The 19,357-nt window shown below is 38.9% G+C and overlaps 2 protein-coding genes and 2 long non-coding RNA genes across 12 annotated transcripts in view; 2 read left to right on the top strand and 2 right to left on the bottom strand.

The window, feature by feature from the left end:
* Nucleotides 1-107: 107 nt before the first annotated feature.
* Nucleotides 108-12,717, top strand: NEK3 (NIMA related kinase 3). Of its 2 annotated transcripts, none has more exons than XM_064408885.1 (16): nt 108-239; nt 1,442-1,658; nt 2,447-2,540; nt 2,771-2,868; nt 3,520-3,603; nt 4,202-4,269; nt 4,388-4,474; nt 5,491-5,545; nt 7,119-7,319; nt 7,678-7,747; nt 8,340-8,389; nt 9,269-9,368; nt 9,798-9,920; nt 11,002-11,136; nt 11,795-11,921; nt 12,509-12,717. In XM_064408885.1, the coding sequence occupies exons 2-16, from the start codon at nt 1,542-1,544 to the stop codon at nt 12,573-12,575; spliced, it is 1,476 nt and encodes a 491-aa protein (XP_064264955.1). In that variant the 5' UTR covers nt 108-239; nt 1,442-1,541; the 3' UTR covers nt 12,576-12,717. The 2 variants fall into 2 exon arrangements, with proteins under 2 accessions (XP_064264955.1, XP_064264956.1); XM_064408886.1 differs by lacking the exon at nt 108-239 and adding an exon at nt 286-587.
* LOC135294086 (uncharacterized) lies at nt 3,607-9,802 on the bottom strand. Its single transcript, XR_010356250.1, has 2 exons — nt 9,631-9,802; nt 3,607-7,938 (listed from the first exon to the last, which is right to left on the bottom strand). It is a non-coding gene; the product is annotated as an uncharacterized LOC135294086 (long non-coding RNA).
* On the bottom strand, nt 11,704-14,071 carry LOC135294085 (uncharacterized). 2 transcript variants are annotated; one of them, XR_010356248.1, is made up of 2 exons: nt 13,872-14,071; nt 11,704-13,792 (listed from the first exon to the last, which is right to left on the bottom strand). It is a non-coding gene; the product is annotated as an uncharacterized LOC135294085 (long non-coding RNA). The 2 variants fall into 2 exon arrangements; XR_010356249.1 differs by having other exon boundaries at nt 13,877-14,067.
* NEK5 (NIMA related kinase 5) overlaps nt 14,034-19,357 on the top strand; it is a 24,828-nt gene continuing 19,504 nt past the window's right edge. For 3 of the 7 annotated variants that reach the window (XM_064408874.1, XM_064408869.1, XM_064408876.1), the window contains exons 1-4: nt 14,588-14,729; nt 15,346-15,486; nt 17,227-17,323; nt 18,294-18,391. In XM_064408874.1, the coding sequence (XP_064264944.1) occupies nt 15,370-15,486; nt 17,227-17,323; nt 18,294-18,391 (312 nt within the window). In that variant the 5' untranslated portion in view covers nt 14,588-14,729; nt 15,346-15,369. Of the gene's footprint in view, nt 14,149-14,587; nt 14,730-14,875; nt 14,897-15,345; nt 15,487-16,040; nt 16,252-17,226; nt 17,324-18,293; nt 18,392-19,357 lie in introns of those variants that run through there. The other 4 variants (XM_064408871.1, XM_064408872.1, XM_064408873.1 and 1 more) reach the window with 4 other exon arrangements.

Here is a 19,357-nt window from a genome sequence, read left to right as displayed (position 1 = left end):
GTTGTGTTTGTTCTTTATTTAAAGATTAAAGCTATTTAGTCCGTTCTTGAAAGTGAGCTGCCAAGGCAGAACGCTGCCCTATTTCCCATCTTTCCGTGCCTGGGCCCATTGAGCGGAGCAGCACGGCCGGGGCCCCACGAGGGCAGGGCCGCTCCCGGCGCCGCCTTGCGCGGGGCGGGCGGGGCCGCGCCGCAGCCCGGCCTCGGGGCCTTCCCGCGGCCTGGGGCCGCGCCGCTCAGGTGAGTGCCCGCGGGGCGTGGGGTGGGCTTGGGCCGCTCCTCTCCAGCGTGAGGGAGCCGGAAGGAACAAAGAGCTCATCAACCCCTTAGAACAGCGTCTGTACAGGCAGTGCACAGCGGATGCTTGAATTAGGGATTACCAATTTAAAAGCATCAGGGCTTTGAAAAAAAGGGTCACAGCCCCCTGCTGCATGAGTGATCCTGAAGGAACTGGGGTCATGTGCGAGTTCAGCAGCTATGGGAGCTCTCAGGAGGGCTGGGACTAAGCTCAGTAGTGGAGGATGCAGCCTCACACTGTGCCCCGGGATTTGCAGATTGGACATCATGAAGATTTTCTTCACAGAAGAGGTGATTAGGCAGTGGCATGGGCTGCCCGGGGATGTGGTAGAGTCACCATCGTTCAGGTGTTTAACTGGATGTGGCGCTCAGTGCCGTGGTCTAGTTGGCATGGTGTTGGGTCATGGGCTGGACTTAATGATGTCAGAGGTCTCTTCCAACCTCATTGATTCTGTGATCCCCTGATATACTCTAAATATAGCAATAGGGCAACTGGGAACATTTCAAAAGTGCACGAGGGAAGGTTTACACTAGACGTTAGAAGCATCTATTTACTGAGAGGGTTGTTGAACATTGGAACAGAATTCTTTGAGAGGTGATCAATGCCCTAAACCTGTTAGTGTTCAAGGAACATTGTCACAATGCCTTTTTCACTTTAGTTTAACTTTTGGTCACCCTGGAGTGGTCAGGTAGTTGCACTAGATGACCACTGTAGGTCCCTTGCAACTAAAATATTTTATTCTATATCTGCCAGTTTTTGAGGTCTTTGCACAGTAACTTTTACCAGTTTGATTTTCCTTATGCTGTTTTAGGTGAGAATTGTCACTAGAGGCTTTAAGCTTGTTTCTAATAATAAGCCTGTGAGTTTTCTTTAGTGTTCTGAAACCACCTGCAGGAGTGCAGGTAACAAAAAGAAGATGCAAGTTGTAAGTCTATAACTGGCATTTTTGAACAGATTGAATATTTTAAATTTAAAAAATGCAGAAATAGTACTATAATGTTTCAAGTTTTACTTTCTGGAAGCCTCATCTTCAGTAAAATCAAGGTAACAGTGCAGGGAAGTTGTGTCATGGTAATGCTGGACAGTTAGGTACCCACATTTATCACCCCTTCTTGTTATTTTGTTTGGGTCTTTTTTCATGCAGGTTATATTAAGAGAAACTTTTAAAAAGTGTTAAGGTGCTTACAAAATTTAGAAGATAATCCTGTGAATGAAGAAAAGTGTTTGGACTGAATTTATAAAGAATGGAAGGATACAACGTGTTGAAAGTACTAGGAGAGGGATCCTTTGGCAGAGCTCTCCTAGTTCACCATAGAATCAGTGACCAGAAGTATGTAATGAAGGAAATAAGGCTTCCAATGGTAAGTGTGACACAAACATCACCTCACCCACCACTTAAAAAAAAATAAAATTAAAAAATCCTAATTCTGGGTGTATTTTTAAAACACTGAACAGTTTTTCTGAGAATTTTGTGTGTTAGACAGGTGTGTGGTATAGTTACTGTATAACTACATCTTGAGCTGATGTTGGTACTAAGTGAAGTACATGGTTAGATATTGGGATTTTGGGAAATGTAGCGGGTATGAAGATGCTTAGAATGAAATCCCTGTTCCCACTGGTGCCCTTGGCTCGATTGCCATTGATGTCACTGAAATGCAAATTTCATCTTCCGTGTCTAATGAGGAAATTGGTGTTGTATTACTGCTGGTAGTCAGCTATTTGGGTTACATTCTCTGCAGTCATCTAAGCTAAAAGTCACAAAATGGGAGGCACTGGCTTTCTAAGGCCAAAGCTCAGCAAGACCTGGGCACTTGGCCTTTTATTGAGTTCATGCAGACTATCAGGTGTTTTAAAGTCAGTGTGTGCTGCTGTGTTACATTGTTCTGCTCTTTTAAAATAGAAAAAGTCAAAAATTAAAGTCTCAAATTAAAAAAACCCAACAAAATACCAAAATACCAAAAAACCCAAAGAGGTCTTCAGCTAGTAATAAACCATAGATTAAAAAGATGGGCTTTTAAAGTTTCTAAATTACTTAAAAAACTGAAGAACAATTCTTAAAAATAGTTTTCTTTGGAAAGTGGGGAACTTTATGTGTATACGTGAAAATTTGTTAGTGCAAAATTTATAGTAAGTGTGTTTATATTTTCAGTCTTCATCTGGTGTAGAGAATTCTAGGAAGGAAGCTGTTCTTTTGGCTAAAATGAAACATCCAAATATTGTTGCCTTTAAAGAATCATTTGAAGGTAAGTTTAAAAATTTAAATTCTTTCATTGGTTTGAAGTTGCATACTCCTCAGAGATTTAGATTACTTTCTTTTTTTGTTTATAGTATGTATGATAAACAAAATACATGTTTATTGTAACGTAACACATAGCATGTAGTTGGAGCTTTCCAGTAAAAAGTATTACATAAAAATCAATATGTATCCTGCTAATGAAAATAACTAATTATTCTTAAATTGCCAAAAATTTAGCTGATGGACATCTGTATATAGTGATGGAATATTGTGATGATGGAGATCTAATGCAAAAGATTAAACACCAAGGAGGAAATTTATTCTCCGAAGACATGGTAAGAAAAGACATTGTTTTGAACCAAGGGGGTTGGGAATCCTTTTCCATGTAAACTGAAGCATGCTGCATAAAGCAAATTAGAATATGCAAACGTCTTGATGAAACAAAGTCACTTACAGATAGAATTGGAGAATTACTTCTTTTATGGTTTCCAGCAGATCAGGACAAGAATTGGATTGAAAGGTATAAAAAAAGAAATTGCTACTTTTATCTGAAAATTGTTCAGGTAGTGTGAAAACCAGTCAGGTTTGTATGCAATTAAATAGGAATTTTACACAACAATTCAGAATTCAAAGCATAGTAAGAGTCCTGCAAACGGAATGTGAACAAACCACTCTGGTAAGATAAATAAAGCTAACCTGGAGCATAAATGCCTGCTTTTTATGTAGCAATTAAACCATTTAGTTTAAACCATTCAGCATGTGCTAACTCCTTTTACCAGAGAAGCTATAAAATTACTTAGGAGAAGGTTCAAAGGGACATTGTACGCTCAATTTTTCATGCTGGTTGGAGGCTGTTATGCTGGAGTGACTTTTTACACCCAAATGTTCTGAATATGCTTTTGCTTTCCTAATTTTTTTAAGCTATTAGTAAAGTATTCATTATATTGAGCACTGAGCTGTTATAACTCTTAGGTAATCTTTTTCAGATCCTTCACTGGTTTGTGCAGATGTGCCTGGCTGTGAAGCATATCCATGATAAACGTGTGCTGCACAGGGATATAAAATCCAAGGTGAACAGAGCAAGTTTTGCCATTAATAAATGCATGCAAAAGTTAAACCTTCTCTTTTGTAATTTCCCATGACTTCTAAGTTCTGTGGTTTTTATTTAAGCCTAAGAATGTAATATAAATTAAATTGTTGAGTGCATGGGATGATGTAGCACTGTGGGTGTAAACTTCATCTAAATATAGCTATATCCTTCATATCCACACCAATTGCTTGTGACACTGCATATAACTTAAAAGAACTACAGAACTATAAAAAAGTGTATGGATTATACAGTTTGCAAATATCTTGCCTCACAACTTTTTATTTTTCACTCTTCCCTGTCAGAAAGAGGGAAATTCAGAAGAAAGTGGACCCTTGGTTTGAGTATAGCGTAGAGATTAAGGCAATTCTAAGTTGTGATTCTTCCTCTGCTACTGTTGCTGGTGCCTTAGGCCCACAAACCCTTTCTGTTTTGGTAGAAGTATTAGGAGAAGCAAGCAAAAGGAAATACAAAGACAAAATATCAGAAGTGGTTAATGCTGTGTTTTCTGTATATCCAAACTGCAGAGATGATTCATAGAAGAATATTTAAGTATGTTAATCTTTGCTCTTGAAATGCAGAATGTCTTCCTCACTCAAAGTGGAAAAATCAAGTTGGGAGATTTTGGATCTGCACGCCTTCTTGCACAGTATGTGGACATCCCAGCTGATCTCAGTGGTGTCAAGTTTTATTTTACCATTGACAAACAGTACAGAGTTCATAAATCATTACTTTTCACCTGGCATTTTTTCTTTGTTGTTTCACAGTCCAATGTCATACGCTTGCACCTATGTGGGAACTCCTTATTATGTGCCTCCAGAAATATGGGAAAGTCTGCCATACAACAACAAAAGGTACTTGTGTTTTCAGGGGTCACAAATAATGTTTTACTGATGGATGGGGTTTTTTTATTGCTATCTCAATCTGGCTATGTGGCTTATCCATTTTCAGAGAAGATACTGAGCTGAAGAAAATTTACAAAGAGATAATTACAATTTTTTTTTAAGATTATAGTGCATGAATTCTTCATTTCTTAGGTAGCTGAGAACACAGTATCTTTAGTCCTGGAAGTCTGAAAAACAATGTGCAGTTTGTTTGGGAGAGTAAACACCTACATACTTTGGTGTATGTTTTAAGTGTGTATATATCCACAAACATAAGTATGTGTTGGCATCTTTTGACTGTTCTTATTTTTTGGTGGATGGTTGTTTGGATGATAGTTTATGGATGATTTTTAACCTCTTCATGCCAGTCTTGATAATGTAAGGATAATGGCACAGAATGGATTACTTAGATTTTCAGAGCCCAGTGATTCTGGTCCTTATGCAAGAACTGTGATTGATTTTCCAGGGGAGGTAAGAAACATTCTACAGTTTAAGTTGTTTCCTGCTCTTCTTACAAGAAAGGTTTCCGTTGCTTTTTGTACAAATGGCAGTACTCACTTTTGGTGGAAAATGATGGAGTTTTTTTCTTAGTGGGAGAATTCTTTTTGGCAAGGCCAAAATTCCAGCTCTCAGAATTAGGATTATGTGGCTGCCATTTGATGTTAAGGGCCATAGAATACAAAGGCTTTCAAATGCAGAAGGATAAATATTGTTGGAGCAAATTACTAGAAAGACATCTTAGGAATAAAAAGCCAACTACAACTGTATGACAGTCATTTTCTTTTACATCAGGGTAGGATAAAATAAGGAAGAACATATCCACAGGAGAGGTTAAACACATAATTATATTGTCTTTTATGGTTACTTACATTTATTTTTAGCTTATTTAGCTCAGTTATGTACACAGGTTAAATCACATGCTTTTAAGCAAGATACTAAATTGTAATTTCTGGCTCAAAATTTTTCATCTCTCTCTATATCTACAGTGATATATGGTCTCTGGGGTGTATTCTGTATGAGCTGTGCACTCTAAAACACCCGGTAAGTACAGCTTTATTGCCATGAGAAAAGTTTTGGAATTCCTTGAAGCTTAATTAGCATTTAGCTGTACAATAGAGTTGACTGAGGTGCTTGCTGCTGCTTCCAAAAGAGGGAAGTATTGCTCCACCCTTCCTATGCCTCCTCCACTATGTGCTTCTGTTTCAGCAGTTCTTGGGACCTACTGGACCCTTCTGTAGAAGACTCTCTTTTCAAATTTGTTAAAAAACAATTAGGATTTTTATTTGGTTAATTTTCCTCAGTGTCAGTGAGGTGATCTGGACATATTGAATCCAGCAGCTGCCAGGCTGGTTTCAGATACCTGCACTTACAAGGGCATTGCATTTTACATGATCAAGATAATCCCAGGACATAGTGACAAAGACACTCAAAATCTTTGCTAATAAAAATATATTGTGTGCAAGTACAGCAAAATGTGGTAAACAGTAGGCATTTTTGTAGCTTGCATCAGTGATACACCTTTGCTTATTCTTCATATCAAACAAATCACTGTACAAGCACCATTCTCCTGTTGGAACAGTGGGGACCTTGATTAGTGATTCAGTCTTTCTGTGTCTTTTCTGGGACACTCTCTTTGACAGTGTTGTTGCTGTGTTTCTTAAGTTAACATCCTCTGGCTTCTCTATCCAGACATGTAGGTAAAGTGAGAGCCCTTATCAGGATATGTTCGTTTTGCAGCAAAATGATAGGCTAATTGAGGGTCATTTTGTCTAAGTTTTTTATAAGCAGCAGTTTCCTTTCATTGAGCAAATACTGTATCTTGAAATTAGAGAACCACAGAATATTCTGAGTTGGAAAGGACCCACAAGGATCATCAAAGTCCCAGCTCCTGACCCTGCAGAGGACAGGCCCAAGAACGACACATGTGCCTGAGAGCATTGTTCACATCCTGTGTATCAACAAAAGGTTCTCCACAGCTGCAAGTGCTAGCTGTGCAAGAGTGTGGAAGCTACGTTGATGTGACTGAGTGATAAGGAAGCCTGAGCTTAGGGATGTGTTAGCCTAAGTAGGTCTGTGGCAAGTCTTTGGCAGTGTCAGGGCTATTGATGCAGAGCTCAGAGCTGGAGTTCCAAGGAGGGGAGTATTCTTCCTTTATTAGCAGTGTTGAAAAGTTCTGTCTGGTTTGATGTGATGGTCATGTATGTTCTTGCATAATCTATCAGAGGTGATACAAAAAGATGACACTCCATGGGTGCTTGGCAGCCTGCAGCCAAGCCAGTGGGGTGTAATCCAAGGAAACTTCCTGCATGAGAGCTAGAAGTTCTCAGACATTAGATTTGCAACAGGATGTTTGTGCTTTATGGGCATTTTTGATGATTTTTTTTTAGTCAAAGTCTCCATATTTCCAACTGTTTCACTCTTGCAGTTCAAGTCTGATCGCAAGTATATGAATTGATGAATTTGATTTCTATATAAATAAAATTCAAACAATCATACATTTATAGGTGTAATTTCTATCTGATTTTCAGTTGAAGAAGTTATCTTAAATTATATCAGCTACATTTTACCTTATGCTTAAACTCTGTGCTCTAATATTAATTTCTTTTTAATGCAGTTTCAAGCTAACAGCTGGAAACATCTCATCCTTAAGATATGCAAAGGGTCCTATGATCCACTTCCATCTCACTATTCCTATGAGCTTCATTACTTAATAAAACAGATGTTTAAGAGAAATCCCCAGAATCGTCCATCTGCCAGTACTATTCTTGCAAGAGGCTGCCTATCCAAACTTGTGAAAAATTGCTTGCCTTCTGGGGTATGGTGTATTCTTTGTCTCTAGATTTCAGCAATACTATCTACATTTTAGATATTAAATCCTTTTCCTTTGTAGTTTTGTTAGTGTATAACTAGAAAATGTAGTGTTGTGTAGGTCCTACTCTAAAATACACGCTGTTGTAGACTTGTCAGAAAACCTGAGTTTTTAAAAGCATCTCTTTTGAAAATTAAAGTTGGATGTTGACCTGATCTGTTAAAATTAGATATTGTTAGCTGGAACAGTGCACTCGTTTAGTGCACTATTTTTATCAAATACTTATTTTTAACAAATAGTATATGCAATAATTTGAAGAAGTTTAAAATGACACAGTACTTGCATCTCTTCATACACATTTCAGATTACAAATGAGTTTGAGCAGATATTAAAGGAGACCAAGAAACCTGAAGGCAATGCAGCAAGACAAAAGGGTAAGTCAGTAACATTTTTGTTGATGTAAGGAATGACAAAATAAGTAGGAAATATAAGATCTTATCTATGAAACATTAGCATTATATGTCCAAATCTACTTTTAATTATTTCAAAATCCAGTATTATTGAACTTACATGGAAGAATGCTTGACGGGTGTAAATTATATTCCAACATATGTGAAGTGCAAATCTGTAATATATATGTTGTAAGTCTTAAGACTTGTGCTAGAAATAAACTTTTCAGTTTTAGAATGAGCAAAGCTCTTAACAGTGGCATGTATTTTAAATATGACAGTTCTTTCTTTCCCAGAATATGGTGAAGCAAGTTATGTTCATTATTTGATTTTTAGAGAGAGAATGTTGGACTTTTTTCTTCTGCATAAATTTAGCTACACCACAATTAGTGCCCATTTGGAACAGAATAGTAGCAGGACTGTTGAGAATGAGCTGTGTTGTCAGAAGTGTGAAGAAGCTGTCACATAATTGTCATTGCTTGGTTCAGTGGCATTGCTGTCATACCTCTGGAATACCACCTTACTACAAATGTTTGCTAAAGGTGTTAACTCTTGGATCTGTGTGTTAATGTGTCAGGTCGTGTCGTGGCTGGTGGAAGAAGCTCAAATGATAAGACAGAAAATACAGTAAGTATTCAAATATAAATATAACATCTATATTTTAGTAATTTAGAATATTCTGTGTTATAGAAAAGTTTCTAATGAAACTTATTCCTATGCTAAACCATAAATCAGCCTATTAGTGTTCAAATTGCAGTTTCCCTGTGTGTTTCCCACCATGGTAACTTTTTGATTCTTCCCATGTTTAGTTTAGTTCCAAAGTGGGTTTTTTTATAACCCTGTCAAACAAAACCCAACCAAAAAAACCCACCAACTACTATTCTCTTTGCTTTTTTTTTGATACTGCAAAAGATTATCCATTTTCTTTGCTTTTGGGACACATTCAGAACTGGCTGTTGTGGCAACAGTCTAGTCTGGACATAGTTCTCACCAGGTTTTAGGGCCCATATGAGATTTCAGGAGAGGAGAATTAAGTCACAGGTGGCCAAGATGTCCCCTATGGGTACATTACCATAGCCTGACTCAGCTATATTCAGTATATTTTTAAAAAGCATGTTGCCCTGGGGCTTATTTTATTTTCTTTTCATAGACCCATCAATTTGAGAAGTTTAATATTTGGGTGCATCTTGTTTTCCCATAAATGTAAATAATTTATATTGCTTGTGTTCTTAAGTGTAAAAAAAAACCCAAATCACAAATTACATCAAATAACTACATACGTGCTTAGCTTCAGAAACTGGCACTCAGTGTGAAATACAGTGCAATAACAGGTAGGGTGCAAGTGCAGTTGGCTTCACAATGTTAGTGGTTTAGTTTCCAAATCTTCCAATCTTTAGGCCAGGTATTGTATAGCAAAACTCAAATAATTAATGCCACGTTAATATGACTGCTTTGTCTTTCTTGACAACAAGGATAATAATTAATACAGACTTCACTCTTTTAAAGCGAAGGAAAGATGAAAGTAGCAAGCATAGCCCCTTAGAAAGGAAAAATGCTGAGGGTTTGAGTGAAGGCACAAGAGAACAAAGGAAATCTTATCAAGAAGGTGAGTTTTACAGTTTTAAGGCTGATGCACTTCCTTCTGTGTACTGGTATCTACATGTAAGTGATACAGCCATTTAAATAGGTGGTTCAAACTAATCTCAGATAACTCAAGACAAAACTGTGCCACCATCAGTTACTTCTGAAAGTATATTGATTCATACTGCTCATCTGAGATTTAAAAAAAAAAATTAAATTCTCTTATCAAATAAAAAATGACTGTTTGAAAACATTTGGAATAGAGTAAATGTATGGGGAACACTTACCAGTTGATACTTGCATCCATAGAATCAAACATCACTGCTTAGTTAAGTGATTCTTAGTACTACTTTGCCTGGACAGGGCAGTCTGGACATGGAATCAAGTTAGATGCTGGCTATCATGGGGGTTTTTTTTGTTACCATTACAATATGAGCTTCTGCTGTCTTCCCAGGAAGTACTGATCTGTCACATGCCCACAGAAGGCAATGGGAAAAGAGGATATCCAATACTGTGCTGGATGTCCTGGAAAATGCGTCCTTGCTTTCTTCCAGTTTTACACCTGAAGAGACTGAAAGTAAGATTTAATTAAATGGGCTTTGAATTCAAGTAATGTCAGTGACTCTTTACAGATTTTTAAAACCAAAACTTTACATGGCGTGTTTAAAATTGTGCTAAAATAATTTAAAAATACTTCATTAACAAACACTCAAAAAGTTCTCTGTGCTGAAGAGAATTTCTTAGTGTTTTTGTGTGACAGGAAGATTGCAAAGAATGATAACACTGACAGATAACAATAGCAACCCTGAAATTATAATCATCGCTAAGAAATTATCCTACAGTCCTCCTTTTAATACACCATTTGTGGAGGTAGCAGTGAGGAATTCATTTGGTGCAGAATGCAACCACCCGTCTTTCAAGCACAGCATACTATTGGGAGGATAAAGCATCTACACCTCTCCTTGTGTTGTGATTTAACATACAGGTTAAGGCCAGTGACAAGAGCTATCAATGATGTACCTCAGATGTGAGGTAGAGACTTATCTTTCTTTTGATTAAAACACTTACCATGAGGTTTCTTCTGAGAAAAGGTTTCAATTTTAAAATGCCCCTCAATTGTTATGAGTATTTAATGTGATTTTGGGTATGTGTTCTAGGTAAAATGCCCCTCAATTGTTATGAGTATTTCATGTGATTTTGGGTATGTGTTCTAGGTAAATATGAATAAATGCTGTGGAAATAAATAATCAAGATATGAGTAGTCAGAAAATTCCCAAGCTGTGGTAGGAATGTTACATGATAGCTTTGCACAGGGCAAGGGGACTAGTCAGAGAAATGCATGTATTTAAGTGTTCTGCTATTAAAAGGCATAGAAACAGCCTCAGGCTTCATTTTGGGACTTGCAGAGCCACCACATAAGTGTGCTGAGACTCTGCCTCCTCACACTGTCAGCCAGTTCCTGTGGGCTCCCTGGCCACAAGGAGGTTCCACTGTCAATTTGTTGAGAGGACAGTGGTGTGACAGATGGAGTTCTCTAGACTCTTTTCTTCCCGTTTCTTCCTTCTTTCTCATCTCTCTCTTGAATGTGACCTTGAATGTAATCCACACTGCTAATGCAATTTTCTGTAAATAGCATTCATGAATGATTTTGTACCCAGGTGGTGGTGTTATAAACTACAGTGAAAATAGGCCACGGAAGCAGTGGAACAAGGAACCCCCTCAAACCCTGATGGACATGCTCAGCAATGCAGATGTCAGCTTAGCATTTAAAACATACACAATTTATACACCAGGTAAATCCCCATTTTCTGGGCAAACATTTTTGCAAACAGGTTTATTAATAAGGCTTTTTCTTTCTTTTTTTTTTTTTTCATATATAGCTCCTATGTATACAGATCACGCACCTGAGTTCATGTCACAACAGGATAGTTTTTGGGTTATTTTTAAGTTTACTAAATGAAACATGGACTTAGAAAAGCCAAGTTTGGAATTCATGAGTGATTGTACATCTCCACTACAGCTCTTCATGATGGACTTTCACTTGCAGCTCAGCAGCTGGATGAGGTTGTGACAAAACACAGATGCCTGCTATGTGCTCCCTCCCGCTGAGCTGTGTGGTGTGTGTTAGGGAGATGCAGGAAATGCACTGTAGCCCCATCAGGTAAATCCCCCCTCACTAAGGCAGTGTGCCCTGATTTGAGGGCAGGATGGCCAGATGGCACAGCTTAAGACAGCTGCAGTCTACAGATGTGCACAGCCACAGTCACAAATACTTGTTCTGCACTTCAGTTGCCTTACTAGTTTATCTTCCCACCTAAAATAGGTAACAACTTATCCTGGAATCTGCTACAAACTGGGGATGAATTAGACTATTTTTTATTTATATTCTTAATAGTTTTGCTTTAAAAATTAAAATATTTTGATGACATTTTCATTTTTATGTTTTCAAAGCTTCTGAAAACATATTAAGAGGTCCACTTTCTGATGAAAGCAAAGCATCTGATGAAGTGGATGGTGAACATGAAGCTGTTGTCATAGATTCTGAGAGACTTGAACCTAGATCTGATGAAGATGACACGTAAGTCCCAAGTGATGTCCTTGCATTTACATTTTCTTTGATTCCTCAAAGAGATTTTTCCATAACAATATTCCCCTGAGAAAAAAAAATAGTATTTTTCTTCAGTATCTAAATCCATCCTTCTCTTACATAATGAAAGTGAAATTTAGTAGCATTTGATATCTTAAAATGTATGAACAAAAATGCTGTGATTTTTGGATGCGTGTATGTTTTGGGAGTGGTTCTCAGATGCTCAGCATCTCAGTTTGTGTCACTGTTTATTTTTGTGGCACCTGGAGATGACTACCTCGGCCTGTATTGCTGCAGTTCAGCTGCAGGCTGTCAATTATCAATACATTTGCAGTCTCTTAATATATTATTTTGTCTTTGATTTTGATGAAACTTACTTTTGTAAATTCCACCAAGAATCATAAAGAACCATGTTGCTTCTTTAATCACAGTGGGGTAGGAAGTAAGTGTCTTGTGCTGATATTTTTAACATAATTTATCCTAATTACAGGGTAATTCTTTGGGGGGGGAAAGCAATTAAAGATTTATAAGGTTGTATTTTGCTTTTCAAAATAACTTTTTTTGAAATCTATTTTTAGGGACTTTGAGGAAGATGACCCAGACTGGGTGTCAGAACTGCAAATGGTTTTGAAACAGAGCGACTGAAAACCTGAATTTACCTGTGATGAGTGAAGATAGGTGTGCTGGTATCCAAGTTGTTGTTAATAATTGGTTATTCATTGAATAATTTCAATCAAAAAAATCTGAGTGGGCATGTTTTTTGTATCACAAAACCGAGGCTGGAAAATGCACAATAAACTTTTTTAGAAAGAACACTTGCAGATAGCTAAACAAGTCCATGTATTAAATATGTTTGGAGTTGGTAATAGCTTTGCAGAAATACTCAGTCAAATTATAGCATTGTTCAAATTGTCCTCTTGTCATATTTCTAGGAGATGGTGCAGCAGTCTGAGAAGGTGTAAAGGTGTTTTTCCTGAGTACATAATAAAATGCAGCATTGTGGTGGAGGCCTGATGCTGGGTGGATATCGGGTGCCACCAAAGCCTCTCTGTCACTCCCCTCCTCAGCTGAGCAGGGGAGAGAAAACTTAATGAAAGGCTCATGGGTCAAGATAAGCACAGGGAGGGATCACTCACCAATTACTGTCACAGGCAAAACGGACTTGAGGAAACCGATTTATTACCAACCAAATCAGAGCAGAGTAACGAAACAAAAGCCCAGACCTTAGAACACTTTTCTCCTACTTTCCATTCTTCCTGGACTAAATTTCACTTCACTGGTCAAGGCTGAGCCCATCAGTGATGGTGGTGACACCCCTGGGATAACAGATCAGGGAATGGGAGAGGGCGGGGCATGGATGGGGACACAGCTGGGTGAGTCTCTCTTGGAGCTGGCTGGTATTGGTTCGGTGAAACATCGGAAGCTTCTGGCAGGTGCCACCCCTGTTAAGCTCCTCTGCTACCAAAACCCTGCCGCACAAACCCAGCACATACATATAACTTATCTTTGAAGGGCATCTTATGGGAAACATTTAGCTATGATAAATAGGTGGGGCTTTAGTTCATCCAATAATTAATCCCCTGAAAATTCTTTGACACTGAACTTTTGCCTTCATTCAATGAAAGGAGTTTTTTATATGCCACTGCATGTGTGAAAGTAAGCAAATGTATTCATGAACAAGGACAAATTTTCCAACTTTGATTGGAGATAGGCTCTTGCTTCAGAGAGCGCTGTGGGCAATGTCAAGTTTGGACTCTGTTCTGGTTACTGGGTAATAGACACTTTGCAAGAAACACGTGGCAAGGGAGAGCACAAATCCTCTGGGCAGAGCTCTCCTGGAGAAGCTGTCCTGGAGTATGTCCCTGTAATAAATAATATTAGGAATAATGCACAAGGAATGCTTTAGGAAATTTGTAGTCCTGGTGTGGAGCCAGTTCATACCTCACCTCCCTATTGCACATACGCTGGTACTTCAGTTTCCACCAAGGATTCAAGACCTTGAGGCAGTCTAAATTTCCTTTCGGGCCGCCCCACTCCTACCACCGACCATGCAAACCCCAAGCCCGTGTCCGTGGGCGGGAGGGGCGCTTTGTGTCCGGGAAATGAAGCTCCCGCCGCTCCCGAAGGGCGCTGCGAACGCCACTCCTCCGGCGGGGCGCGGAGCGGGGCCGGCTCCTCCCGCGGCCGGCCGGGCTCCGGAGGCGGCTGAGCGTGCCAGGTACCGCGTCCTCGACTGCCTCGGTGCTGGGGGCTGGGGCCGGCCGAACCGAACCGAACTCGGCCGGGCCGGGCCGGGCCGGGCCGGGCCGGGCCGAGCCGAGCAGGTCGGCAGGGCAGGCTGGCCCCGGCGAGGGCTGCCCGCCGGCGCGTCCCGTCGCCATGGGGACGCGGGGCGGCCGCAGCGCTCCGAGCCCGCGGGCCGCCCTCCCGAGCTGTGCCCGGCCCGGCCCGGTCCGCGGTGCCCGCGGCACTCGGGGCAGGCGCTGCCGCCCTCCCGGAGCCCCTGTGCCCGGGCGCTGCCCTCCGGGCGGCCGGGCTGTCGCCGGTGGATGCGGGGCTGGGCCCGGGCGGAGCGCACCCCTCTGCCCTGCGCGGCATCTGCCCCCAGTCCGCTTCTCACCTGCGGCTGCCGGCAGGAGCTGGCTCTGACCCAGACACCGAAATCCAAACGTCCCGAGGTCGCCCTGCTGCCCTGGCAGTGGCCCTCGGGGGCTGCCTGCCATGGAGCCTGTTGCGGAGCTTGCCTGGCGGGGAACGTCTGGTATCGGAGCAAATCTCCCTTGCTAAAGCTCGGGACAAGTAATAAGAACAGTTTTGTAGTGTTTGCTCATATTTAGGTGTGCGGCTTTGCCTGTGGAGCCACTGAAAGTACCCAGTGACTTCGGTGCTGCTCACAGAGGTTTCTGCACTGCGCTGATCCCCAGCTTCACTTGGCCATGGTCTCCTGTGGCTTGTCATCCTGTGAGGTCTGACTATACCGGTGTGATCATGCTGGTGTGATCTAACAGACAGCTTTAGATCACACCAGTATAAACTAAATCAATATGGAATAGGTTATTTTTTTCCATTAAAATATCAATTCTGCAGTATTGTCCCATTCACAAAATAATGCCACATTTTACAAAATTATATCATAATCCTACACATTACTTTGTACTTCCTTTCCATCCATTAACTTTAGGGTGCACTATGCTTTTCTTTATTAGACACTTATAAACTTGCTGCTTATTAAAAGTTAAGATCTGCAATAATTTGCATACTTCCAGGACGTGGTATTTTTAGGAAGAATCAACAGAAGTAATGTTACAAAAAGTAATAAAAATGACAGTCTTAAAAGGTAGTGCCTATTTCAGTAGCACCAACTCACATGTTAAAATACTATGTGCAGTACTAATTTGGGGAATTTTTATTTTAGCTACTGCTCTAAGAAAAATACATCATGGATAAATATGAACTCATTAAACAAATTGGAGAAGGATCTTTTGGCAAAATATTCTTGGCAAAAGGAAAAATGGATGATGAGCCATGTGTTATCAAAGAGATCAATTTAACTAAGGTAAAACAACAACACCTGAATTATATTTACCAGATTGTGCTACTTGCATTTAGCTGGGTATGAACGTAGGTTGTTTTTTATCTCCTTTGTAGTTCCATCTCAATTATGTAGAGCTAAACTTTCCAAAGACTATATTCTTTCTAATTTATTATTTTGAAAGCATAGATGTAATACTATGAAATACTTTGCTTTTTACTGCATTTTTGTTCTTTTTAAAGCTTCTTTCTGCCTACAGTGTGTGGCACTGCCTGCTTGAAATTTTGTAATAGTTGATTCTACAATGAAAATATTGCCACTAAAGTAACAAATCACAGTTCTGTGGTAAATTTCTCTAAGCTTTTTAATTTCCTTGTTTCCCACATCCACCTTTCAGACAGGAGTAATTCACAATGGATTCTTTGCAATTCTCATTTATGTTTATGGCAGTTCCATTAATCTCATCTGATTTTAAGTTTCCATTCTGTTGCTGTCAGCAGCTGAGCTGCTTGGCCAGACACCCCTTCAAGGAGAACAAGAGAATTAAGTCTTTTTAGGAAGCTGTCAGTCACATGTGTTTTAGATTTCTGATTTAGAATGAGCTCAGTTGGGCCATGAAACTTCTGCCTTCCTTCCCATTGCCTGCAGAGGCAGCTTAGGGCCACTTGCTCGGGTGTTGGGGGAACACCACACCTGGATCTGGTTCCATAAAGGCACTTAAAATCTCTGTGATTTCAGTTCAGGGGTTTAAACAGTCCATTTCAATGAGTGCCTACATGCTTTTGACAGGTCTGTTGCTATTCTGGGCCACCCCAGTGAATTTCTAATGTATTAGAGAATTACAGTAGAAGAATGAATTCTGGAAAGAGCTGTACGTCTTCCAGATTCAAACCTGGAAAAGCTGATACATGAGTAATGACAGCTAAATGAAAAGATGAATAGTTTCTCTCTCTGCTCGTGACCAATAAACCCCATGCATTTCTAATCTTAGATTTTGATGTACAACTAAAATAATGGCTGCTAACGAAATGTTACTGTGAACCCCACTTGTTCAAAAATCAGAAGCTGGAGACAGAAAATTGCTACTTTGAAGTCAAAAGATTTTTTAAAATATGGTACAGTGTGTTTTATTCAGTTACTGATTTTTGAATCTTTAAGGATTACATTTCAAAAATATTTCTTAAGAATGAGGGTAAGAAACTTTACAGTACAATACAAGATGACATTTTGAAGGATAGATACTCAGAGAAATGAATTTTTAAGTAGTATTGATGGAAGTGTGCTCATAAGAAACTAAATAGAAGTTTTCCATTAATGTAAGAGGGCAAAGAGTTAGCCTGATATGTTACAAGAACAAGTAACATCAGTAAAATGAACAATTTTTTTCTTTTTACTTTGATCTTTTCACATCACCCCTGTTACCATTACAGAGTCATCTGCATCCATACTCTTCAAATTCTTATGGGATTTCTTTAACTTTAGAATTTAAATTCTTGAACTGAAGTTTAAAGGTATACATTTGCCTGTTTGTAAAATGTTGAAATTGGGTTTGACTTCAGTAATGTTCCTATTACTGAATAAACTTTCAAACATACTCTGCAATTTTTTTTATTTAATGTTATATATACATCATATTTTATAATCTTTCTACATTGTCTTGGTACACTGTATTTTTGTATTAGTGGGAATAGTGTAGTAATGTAACTATTTTTGAAAAAGTTTAAATATATAATTGCTAGAATTTAGTTTCTTAATTCTTTGTAGATGCCTGTGAAAGAAAAAGAAGCCTCTGAGAAAGAAGTCATTCTGCTGGCCCAGATGAAGCATGCAAATATTGTAACCTTCTATGCTTCTTTGCAAGGTTTACTTTTAACATTTCTGTTTTAATTGTGGTGGAAGGAGTGGAAGGCAAAAAACCTACACTGTTAGTGTTGATCACCCTTAGCCCTCTCCCTAATGCGTTATTTAAATGTGGGAAAAGGTCTCAACTCCTAGAAATGGACACCAGGCATCAAATTCAGGCATCACTTGTGTTTTTCACCTGTGTAAGTGGGTACTTGGCATGAATTGTGGATCCTGAGCTGTCTGTACTGTACAGGTTGAACTTTAGTCTTGATTTCTTATGGGAGCCCACAGTTTAATAGGAATTTTCTAGGAGTTTCAATAGAAGAGAGCTTTTGAGTGTAGCAAGGAATAGGCTGATCAAGTGGGTGAGAAATAGAATGATCATTTTATCTGGTCTAACCTTGGGTTCCTCATATTTTGTTTATCCACATCATATACATATGACATTATATGGTAATGATAAATACACCATATATTAAAGCACACATATATACATACTTATATATGCATATACATACACACAGACAAAACAGGCAAGCACAAAAAGAGGCCATTAAATAGAAATATAATCTGTTGGTACCTCTGAAAATGTCTTTCAGCATCTGGAATGTAAAAACAGTAAAATTGGCATTTCATACCATGATACAGCACTGTCTTTCCAGTGATCCAATATCAATCTCATAATGCTGTGCTAGCATTTTTTCTTCAGATATATTTTGAATTACCACTCAAGGATAAAGAATTCTTCAGGACTGAAGGAGATAGAAGGAATTCTCTTCACCGTGAAAGCTAATTCCCTGTATTTGTTTTTCCTCTGACATCTCCCATAAGCAGTGCCTTATGTCACGAAAGCTATATTTGCAGCTTCTGTTCAAATTGTTCTCTGTGACCAGGACTGTGAATGTTTTAGGGGTCATGTAAATCAGATAGTTTTCTAACCCCAGAGAGGTAAGAATAGATAGACAAAACTATGCTTTTCCTTTCAGAAAAGAACAAGCTATATATTGTGATGGAATACTGTGACGGTGGAGATTTAATGAAGAGGATAAATATGCAGCATGGAGTGCTGTTTGATGAGGACCAGGTGAAAGACATTTTCTTTACAGGGAAGAATATATTCTGTGAAACACATGGTTTGAATTATTCAGTAATAAATGAACTTTTAAAGAAAACTTTGGTAATTGTAGTTGGAGTATGGGAAGGTTTTTTAGCACTCTTAAGATCTGAAATTAATTCATTCGCAGTATGAGGATGACTTTTTAAATACCCCCTTCCTCCTATTCCTCCTTGCCTCATAGATGTACTTTTTCTTTACATTAGTAATATACCCATTAAACCATGAAGACCTTCTTTTAAATAGTGCTTTCCAATTATGGGGAGAATGTATTACAAACAAATTCTTAATTTGTTGGTGCTATTTGCATTGCAGCAGTTCCTCTTTCATACTGAAGTCTGTGGTAAATCTCTCATTCATTTCATTTTGGTCAAAACTTCTCTGATGCCATTTAATTTTAAACCAGCACAGAGAAACAAGCCCAGATATCTGACTGCTTTTAGGCCATGTTCATGTATATTTTATTTTGTAAATAGGTGAGTATGATAAGGACTGCAATTCACAGAAGTAGGATTTCCCACTATCCCTTATTTATTCCCTTAATTTTTTTACTAACTCTTAACTTTCTGAAGGAAATTTTCTTTATGTAGGTATTAGTGGACTGAACTCTGGGATTATTTAGTCATAAATAAAATCTACTTTTGCAGGAACAATAAAATTCTGCTTAGAAACCAAATAGATACTATCCAACCTGCTAGTGGAAATATACTCTAAGGCAAAAAATTGAAGAAAAAAAAGTATTGTGACTTTTCTTTTTGCTTTAGTAGTAAAAGAGGAACTCCTTGTTAGAGAAGTCAGTTGAAAATGAATTACTGGTTCAGTAATAATGAATTTTAAGATCCTATTGGGAGTCATACTAGAGGCAGAGAGAACATGAAAGAAAATAAAGAGAAGACAAACCCACATATCATGAAAGCCCAAAGGAGAGAACCAACA

The sequence above is a fragment of the Passer domesticus genome, chromosome 2 (genome assembly GCF_036417665.1).
Source record: "Passer domesticus isolate bPasDom1 chromosome 2, bPasDom1.hap1, whole genome shotgun sequence".
Lineage (NCBI taxonomy): Eukaryota > Metazoa > Chordata > Aves > Passeriformes > Passeridae > Passer > Passer domesticus.
The sequence above is the reverse complement of the archived record's forward strand: the minus strand, read 5'-3'. Positions and strand labels throughout refer to the sequence as shown.

Excerpts from the sequence above, each read along its gene's own strand:
- NEK3 (XM_064408885.1), top strand. The coding sequence starts at position 1,542 with ATGGAAGGATACAACGTGTTGAAAGTACTAGGAGAGGGATCCTTTGGC. Across the intron at positions 1,659-2,446 it reads AGGAAATAAGGCTTCCAATG|TCTTCATCTGGTGTAGAGAA; the intron begins GTAAGTGTGACA and ends TTATATTTTCAG. Across the intron at positions 7,748-8,339 it reads CAATGCAGCAAGACAAAAGG|GTCGTGTCGTGGCTGGTGGA; the intron begins GTAAGTCAGTAA and ends TTAATGTGTCAG.